The following is a 9532-nucleotide window of genomic DNA, read 5'->3' on the forward strand; positions in this document are numbered from 1 at the left end:
AAGTAAAAATTTGCATGAGGTTTTTAAGTCTCATGGGAGTTGGCCTAAACCTCAACCTCAACTAGTAAGGCCATGTTCTTTAACATGAGCGCAAAATGGATGTGGTGCTCATACAATGTTTACCATCAATTTCATATTTATCATTCGTCTTCAGTATCTTCTTTATCCTGGTCAGAGTCCTTGTGGTTTAAATGACTTATTTCTTTATATTTTAGGGAAATTGATGCAGCAAAGTTAATTACTAAGTACAAACAGTCTGGGCTTGGTCAAACCTTCTGTGAGGGTGGGCAGGATTGGTCATAAGCTGCGTTCAACTAAAACATCTAAATCAAAATTTCCAATCTCCGACTGGGACAACTTGGAATTCCTCAACTTGGAATTCCTACTCGGAAATTTCTCCTCAACCTTGAGTTCAGCATATGATGGCATGTCAGCATGGCTGCTCACACTGTCCTCGAGAAATAAAACGACACTTTGCTACTTTAAATGGGTTAACAATAGTATTTACTTTAGATCAATCAACATAAGACACATTAGTTGGTTAAATCTATAACACTGACCCTACAGGTCGCTGTTTTGAGAAAGTAAATACATCATAAACTCACTAATGTTGGCTGACTTGGTGCTAACAAAACACACTCTTTCATCAAGGTGTCCATGGTTTTTCCCAGCTCGAAGAAATTGATGAAATTCTGAGTTCAGACTTCCCACTTCTGAGTCAAATTTCTGTGGGGGTGGGTGTGGATGGAAAAAAAAAAGTACAGCACTCCCCTAGACTGAACCACAAAGCTCAATTCATTTGCCAGGATCTTAGTGCTGAGCTCAACACTATTTAACTTAACTCTATTTGTAGCGAATCACTAGAAATCTACAGTGAATGAATTCAGCTTTGGAGTACAGACCCATTTCTATAAAGCAAAACTCTACAAAATTTTATTCATCTATTTTTCTTTCCACACTGTAGGCTTTATTACGTATTATTTGTCCGACACGACGGTACATCTGAAGGTGTGTGTGTTTACTCTTAATGAGGTCATTAATATAATGGAGTCTCTCTTTTTTTTTTTTTTTAAAAACAAATAAAAGATGGATGAAGCTGATGTCTCTGCAATTACTTTTCAGTCCAACTCTGATCACAATGTAAAAACATTAAGAAAATAATTAAATGTGAACAGGTTTACACTTTTTCTTAGGTTTGAATTTCTTTTTCAGTCCTTTGCCCTTTTTGGAAATGGGATCCGTCATATTTCCTCTGAAGGACGTTGATGTTTTGTTGGCCATCCCAGGATTTTTCTTGAAGGGCTTTCCTGTGGGTTTGTGGCTTTCAGCACGCTTGGGTCCTTTAAAGTTTGCTGGCTGTGGTCCTTTCTTCCTCGCTGCATCCCGCCCACGCTGCCCTTTAGCTCCTCTTCCCCTCTTTTCGTTCTCCTTTTTCACCTTCTCCTTCTTCACCGAGCGTTTCACCCTGATCTTCCGGTCGAGCAGCTGGGAGCCGTTCAGCTTCAGCGCTAACATTATGGCATCTGTGCTCTGAAAGGAGACGATGCACAATGCATTCACTCTGCGTGTAGCCTTGTTTCTGAAGTTAGAGAATGACGTGTAGGGGATTACACCTTTAACATGATGCACTCACCTCAAACAGAACATAACCGAAGCCTTTTCCCACCCCGGTATTTCGGTCCCTCACCAATCGCACAGCCTCTACTTTACCACACTCCTCAAAGTGCTGGCGCAAAGGCAGTTCCGTTATATCTGTGAGGAGCAATGAGGAAAGTGTGTGTAAAGATAAGTTTGAATACCTGAGTGAATATTTCTGACACAGCTGCACTGATTCAAAACAATGTGTACTGAGTAAAGGTTGGGAGCTAATGGTGAAACAGAGGTCTCTGCATTACTAAAGTCTGATACCAAACCCACAGCCTGTCAGTTTTAAGATGAAATATGAAAACGAGTGATTTTGTATTCCTTCTTTGCTCTCTCCATCCCAATTGCTTTTCTGTCCCCCTGAAGGAGGCGTGGCCCCTGTGCCTGTCAATCTCCACTGAAGAAGGCACGGCCTCAGTGCCTGTCAGACCCACTGAAAGAGGCGTGGCCTCAGTGCCTGTCAATCTCCGCTGAAGGAGGCGTGGCCTCAGTGCCTGTCAGTCCCCACTGAAGGAGGCGTGGCAGATGTGACCAAAAGACTAAAATATGACATATTTTTGACATATATGACATTACATTTTATCATTCTAAATCACTGGAGACAAAATGTATGTTTTATACGTCCGATCTTATCATATATCGAGATGCAAATGATATTATCTTAGAAGGAAAGATATTGAAGAATAATTCCATCAATATTATTCATAAACAAGTAGAACTTGACACTGACAACAACTAATCCTTCTTGTTATTAATTTGTATGCCTAAAATACCCATATAAACTATACTTCAAACAGGAAAGAAGCTATTGAAGAAAAAATTATTTCAGACATTTGACCTTGCTATGACCTTGAACCTGTCTGAATCAATTCCAAAATGCTGTTCATCTGCTGGTTATAATGATCATTCCACATACATCCTACAAACATTTAACCACTCGTTCTTTAGATATCACACTAACGAGACTCTTGGATGGACGCATGAACAACCCGAAAACATAACGCCTCCACCATCTAGCAGCGAAGGCATAAAAATCGTTATTGCTCATCAGAGCAAACCTGAGGTCATAACTAACTGTGATTGGTTAAGTGCACCAACCAATAAAACTACAAGAGAGGCGGAGTTTATTGAATAAATACAGTGAAATACAATTGTGCAAATTTTCTAGTGTTATTCCTCTCTGTAACCCAAGTTTTAATTATTCACGCAAAATCATCATGGAAGTATTTCGCAAACATTTTAGCTGTGATATTTTTCCTATCTCCCAGCGAGAGACCATGTATATGCACAGAAATGCACAAAGACAACAAAAATGATGTGTGTATGTGTGTGTCTGGGAGAAGAAACTAACCATATGGAAGGTTGCCCACAAAGATAGACCTCTTATGGTCATGCTAGAGGACAAGAGATAGAAAAAAAAACAACACTGTGACAAGTGACAATTGGTACACTTTATATGACAGCAACAGTAGCTTTCTACGATACTCACTGAACCGTGCTGGGAAACTTGATCCACTCTGATGTAAAGGTCTTTCTGGATCTCCATTCCATTCCTACAACACATTTCCTGTGAGTCACACTTTTATATCTGATCTGACACATTTAACATATCCGCAAAGATGTAAATAAAACATTTCAGAGCGCGCTGTTATTAAAAAATATGACGTCATAAAATCTATGACGGGGCGGTGGGATGCCTTGAGATGTTTTATTCCTCTTATACCACAGCAGTTTGCCAGTGCTAACAGTTTTTTAACAAATAAAGAATGACACATTGTACTTTTTATCCGTTTACAGTTACATTTCAAATTGTGGAAATATTATAGCAGCTGTAAACAATTCTCTCACTTGTCTTTCTCTTTTAACTTGAAGTTAATAAGACAAAAACTAAACAAACAAACAAAAAAACACGCAGTTTGTCATGTTATCAACTACAAAGCGCAACCTCCTCTGTCCTGAAGACTTTCCTGTAGTGGAAAACTTACTGACACTGGAAGAAATAAAACAATAAATAAAATTCTTTGTTTTTCTTTGTTAAATTAAAAAGACATTTTATTCAGATTATTAGATTCAGATTATGTGAAGTGCCTGCTGTACAAGTTCTTGTTAATTAGTTAGCGGTTAATGTATTACAGTGTTGGTCAGAACACCTTCTGACCAATCAGAACTGAGAATTCAGCAGTGCTGTGGTATGATATATACTGTACATATCTGCAAAGATCTGCTTATGAATTCCAGACTGTATGACCTTTGTAGAGCGTTCGCTGCCCCGTCCTCGTCCTTGAACACCACATAGGCATTGATGCTTGTTTTTTTGGGGTCGACTTGGCGTCTAGAAACAAACACATGAAGGTCATTAGACTGAAAATGCAAACAAATCAAACTGTGTGTGTGTGTGTGTGTGTGTGCACATTACAATGCATACCGGATAGTGGCGAGTCTGCGTGACATCGTTGGATCTTCCCGAAGCTGGAAGAAACCACAATCAGAAATCTACTACATGACAAAATCATCATCTGGCTTTTAGAAGAAAGTGATAGAAAACTTACAACTGAGCGGAATCGCACCGACTCGATGGCTCCCAGATCCTTGAAGATCTTTTTCAAATCCTGCAAAAACAGAGGTTACTAGAAAAAGACAATGATTTGAGATGTTTAACTTGTAAACCATTCATGCACACACATTCGGTCACCTTCTTTGAGCAGTTAACAGGAAGGTTGCCAACAAATACAGTTCTTTTCAGTTTAATTCTCTCTTCAGCCTTGTTCCAGGCAACTTTACGCCGTTTCACTGCTTGCGCCTCTTCCAGCGTTTCTCCATCGTCATCTGCTTCTGGAGCTTTGCGCTTGACTTTCTTTGGACGTTTTTCCTCTTCGGCATCATCTGCATTTTTTAAGGCTTCTTCCCTGGAATTTGATGCAGATGATTCATTTAAAGCCGGTCAAACTGTATTCCTAAAACAATATTAACAACAGTAACATTATGAACCTGTCCTCCAGCTTCTTTTCAGCTGCTGATTTTTGTTTTGCCTTCTTCTGTTTCACTGCTTTGTTGCCGCCTGGCACACAACCTGCTTCCTGCTTTATAGGGCTGGCCTTTGCTTCTGGCTGCATAGATACGAAAGATAAATTATCATTACTACAAGACATATCAGAAAGACAGAGAAGTTAATGCAGAAGTGTGAGAATCATTTTCAGTGGTGGTCCACATTACTACATTTACACTTTGCTGTGGTCTGAGGCAACGAATAATATACTGTATAACTACTAGGGCTGGGCATTTGACGATGTAATATCGATATTGTGATATAATTTATCACGATACGCTTTTCTCAGATATCATTGGTACTGTGATTGCTTTTTATAATTCTTTTTGTTTTTATTAATTACTAACTAAATATTACACACTTATATATATTACACACACACACACATACACAATACTGTGCAAAAGTCTTAGGCACCCAAGTTTTTTTAGTACAAACTTTGTTATAAATTTTTATTTTATGATTTCTACATTATCGAGTCAGTACGAAACCATTTAAGATTCCAAAAATTAGTTTTCCAGCACAAAATTAAATGTTACAGAAAAATGTTTCTTTAAAATTTTTTTTTTTTTTTTTTTTTTTTTAAAGAGATTTCTTTTATTTTTTCCCCTGTTCTGTGTTTGAATGTAGTTTTTGTAGGTATTAAATAAAGTATCACCAAACTCAGTTCTTAATTGTTACATGATTAATGCAGCACCACTGTTCTCCTGGCTGTTTGTTAGCTAAATTATATAATAATATGCATATCGTGTATCGTGATGTGATATTTTTGTCCACCTGTAATAGCGACCCATCACGACTACATGACTATACCGGTCACAGCATACACAATATAAATTATTATATTATATTATACACATTAATATAAATGCATGTGACTAGGAAAATGTCTGATGTTGCCATCACTAAAGTTTGACAAACAGCCAAAAATGACAACAAAGAAAAAAATGACAAGGTTTTGGCTACAATTGAGTTTTTCAGACTTTGAAACTTTAAGAAACCGTAAACGTATTTCATCAAAATGATGTGGAAATGTTTTTATTTTCTTTCTAACATTACCTCGGCTAGGATTCGCTAGGAAAGATCATGTTGAGTAAAGAGTTGGTTTAACAAACACTGCTTAAAGATGTCTAAAACCTTGGTAGCTAAGTGTGCTTTTCTCACGATTTGGTGTAGATAACTAAATGCCATAAGCCTAATCGATTCACTGTGCAATCAGACGCCAGCTGTTAAATGGTCTGCGATGCTCCTGCGCCACCACATCATCAAAACAGAGAAAAGCGCTTACACACTCCGTACAGATGACAGTGAACATCTGTACAGAAGTTTTAAAGTGTTTCATTTACCCGGTATAAAAATAAGGAACTTTACCCGACTGAACAGAAGGCATAGAATTAATCAGCGATTAAATAATGAAGGCATTTCTGAAGGGTTTTTCACTTGTCTGTATTAAGCACGTCTCACAGACTCCTCATGCTGATTAAACTGGCCATTATAACGACAACTACAGCTGGTAGAAAGCCTTGTTTTGTATTGGCACCTGCCACAATAATGAATATAGTTTTTGAACATAAATTAACGATAGGTGTAGGGGCTGGAATTGAAGAGTGTTATTCTAGAGGAGACATTTTATTACAGATGCCACCCTGAGACAACAGTATGAACGGCATTTGAGTCAGTTTCTGCAGTGAGCTATTACGTAAAACAGATTTTTTTTTTCCTAAAGTACATTGAGTACTTTGTTAACTGCCCAGTAACCTATTTGAGTGTGTGTATGTATATATACATCTATTGTAATTATTATTTTAGTACAAACTTTGTTATAGATTTTTATTTTATGATTTCTGCATTATCGATTCAGCACGAAACCATTTTCCAGCACAAAATTAAATGTTACTGGAAAATGTTTGTATATCAGTAAAGAAAGCAGCATATTACATGAGAGACACTTTTCAGACAAAAAACATAATGAAGGCTGCTCGGTTTTGCTGCAAAAATAAGAAGCAAGTGTGACAGTCAAAGTCTCCAGAAGAACTGTGGCTGCTTCTGCAAGATTCTCAGTAACACTTACAGCTCATTTCCTTATAAAACCGCACTAATTGTATCTGACACTATTAATTTTTTTTTTTAAAGCAAAGGGTCGTTACACCAAATACTGTCTTTGTTTCATTTATTACTGTTTACTGCTCTTCATAGTATTTCTTTTAATGTAGAAACATTTAATTTCATTATTTTTGAAGGCATTTTTGCTCTACAGCATTTCTTTGCATGTTCCTAAGACTTTTGCCCAGTACACTCTCTTTCTCTCTCTCTCAGCCACTCACTCCTACTCAGCGTACTGCTCCTATTTGTCAGCTTGTGTAGCTTGACACTGTGCTTTTTTCTGCAACAGACACCTGCTATGAGTACATTAAGCACACAGGTTTGCTGTTAGTCTCCCATAAGCCTTTATGAACTTGTCATTTCTTAGCCAAAGACATCTGTGTTGATGTGAAGTTCAATAGCAAATGGCTCTGCTCTGCTTTTATTTCATGCTAATGGATGTTAAGCTTGCGTACTTACTTTTGGTGCTGGAACGAAAACCAGTGTGTTCTTTGTGGCTGCAACCGAGAATAGCGAGGACAGAGACCCTGGTTTGGTCTGATCTGCAGTCAGGCTGTCTGACACCAGGCCAACAACATAATCCTTCTGCTCAGCGGCATCAGCAACCACCGCCTCGCTGAGAGACGAAAAAAAATAAAAAATCAGAAAATCCACACAAAAACTTACATGCCTTTGGTGGCTGGTATAAATGGGCTAAGCCCACCCCCATCTTTCAGTGAGGTGATGGAGTATTTACTCAATCATGACTTCTTCACGCCCAAAATACCTTTGGATGAGAAACTAAAAGTTGATAGACTAAGCAGACATTTTCCAGTCAACCTACAAATTACATAAAAGGACTTTAGTGTTTTTTTAAAATGATTATACCACTGAGACCTTGTGTTACAATGCATTATTCAACCCAAACAGTTTCACTGTCAAGCTACTGATAGATTAGATTTTAGCCCTCCTATCTAATATCTCAACCAGCCGTTACTCTCATATACAGGTGTCAATCACGATAAGATGTTAAGCATACAATACACTAGACTAAGCAGCTGGAATTTAGACACAGCAGATTATTGGGCCGAGTCCCACATGGATCCCTGCTAACCAAGTATACTGGATAAAGTAGAAAGTATGAATCAGTATACTTAAAGTGACTGGAATTGAATCTATTCCAGGCTCTATACGAGGTGGGAATAGATTAAAACGTCTTTTACAACAAGAAACTTTTTAGATTTATACACTTAAGGGTATGACGTATGAGGAAATTTTTTTTTTACCATTCTTGTAGTAATTATCATTGTGTCTTATTTTTACAATGTCTCATTTGTGTGTGAGTTGGTTGGTTATAGCCACTCCCACTTGTTATCCAGCTGTGTTGATGTTCTGCTGATTGCAAACAGTTAAAGAGTGCTTTTGTGGACAATGGATGTGTATCCTGAGGAAAGCTGTGTTATGCCAAAATGTGTTTTTTTTTATGTATTTATTAAAATTAAAGATTTTTTTATGTATTTATGATTTAGCCCAATTTAATAAAGGCCTTTTACACTTAACAACCTTAGTGTCTTGGAATATTTTGTTTTTTCATATGAATCAGTATGTTTAATATCCATTGCCACATGTTTTCAACCCTGGTCCTGAATATTTCAGTGTTTTCCCAGCTTTAACACACCCACTCCCTCTTGAATCAGGCAGGGAAACTACTAAAATGTGCTGAACAGGGGTTCTCCTTGTAAGCACCATATTTACAGAAAGGAATCCAGATTCGTATCTTTAAAAATAATTTACTATTTTCAGCACTTCATATCTACAAGTTTGTATAATCAAGGTCTGATTACATTAATTGAACAGAGCATAAATGACAGATCAGCAAGAGATTCAACACTATTTTTCCACTTCATCAGTTCTGATCACCCCTCAGATACACACAGACTTCAAACGATAATTCTTGTCATTTCATACTTAAGAGAATTCAACAGGGAGATTTAATAAATTATGAAACAGACCCTTAAACAGTTATTGACAGTGTTTATCTTGGAGTTTAGGCTCCAAAGCAAATTTCATTGTTCACATTGGACAGGGGTTCTCCAGGACCAAGGTTGAGAACATGTGCCCTATGCAGTGCACTATGGACAATTGAACCTAGAAAGTAACTGTGTGATAACTAGATTTAGATTTTACACATTATAATAGATGGAACATAGTAGTTTTCTATTTACTGTATATTAACACAGAAGCCAAATAATGATCCAGTGTGTCAACATATAAATAAACAATTATGCCCAATTTAAGATCTGTTTCAAAGAGCACAACTGCACTATCAAAGAAACTTAGAGTCTGTATGTAAAGTAGTAGTATATCAGTGCCAAACCTCTTTGCAGCGTGCTTCTTCTTCATGCTTTCTTCCCGGGTTGTTTGAGAGCTACTTATTCAATTTTCACACAAATATATAAAGTTGCGCGGATATGATTTATAAACACATATCTGGTTAATAAAGTGAGAAAATTATTCGCCCTTTACTTTTGTGTTACACCACAAAACTTGAAAATCAAACGACTTTTTCTCTACACTCCACCAAAACACGTTTCCACGTGCGTATCAGTTTTCCTTTCCCTCGAGAAACAATAGTCAAAATCCTACGTTCCGGGACTCCATCAATTAAGTACTGATTAAGTACTTAGATTAGATGTATTAAAATAAATAAATAAATAAGTAATGACTGTAATAAACATTACAGAAACACATTAAGTTTTT

At 37.2% G+C, this 9532-nt stretch overlaps 1 protein-coding gene across 1 annotated transcript; it reads right to left on the bottom strand.

Annotated features, from left to right (window-relative positions):
- Positions 1-104: 104 nt before the first annotated feature.
- rbm34 (RNA binding motif protein 34) lies at positions 105-9410 on the bottom strand. The gene is made up of 11 exons (XM_026930575.3): positions 9150-9410; positions 7253-7409; positions 4633-4751; positions 4337-4550; positions 4194-4253; positions 4070-4113; positions 3893-3976; positions 3134-3197; positions 2996-3038; positions 1634-1752; positions 105-1530 (listed from the first exon to the last, which is right to left on the bottom strand). The coding sequence occupies exons 1-11, from the start codon at positions 9173-9175 to the stop codon at positions 1162-1164; spliced, it is 1299 nt and encodes a 432-aa protein (XP_026786376.2). The 5' UTR covers positions 9176-9410; the 3' UTR covers positions 105-1161.
- Positions 9411-9532: the final 122 nt, after the last annotated feature.

Source organism: Pangasianodon hypophthalmus, chromosome 11 (genome assembly GCF_027358585.1).
Source record: "Pangasianodon hypophthalmus isolate fPanHyp1 chromosome 11, fPanHyp1.pri, whole genome shotgun sequence".
NCBI lineage: Eukaryota > Metazoa > Chordata > Actinopteri > Siluriformes > Pangasiidae > Pangasianodon > Pangasianodon hypophthalmus.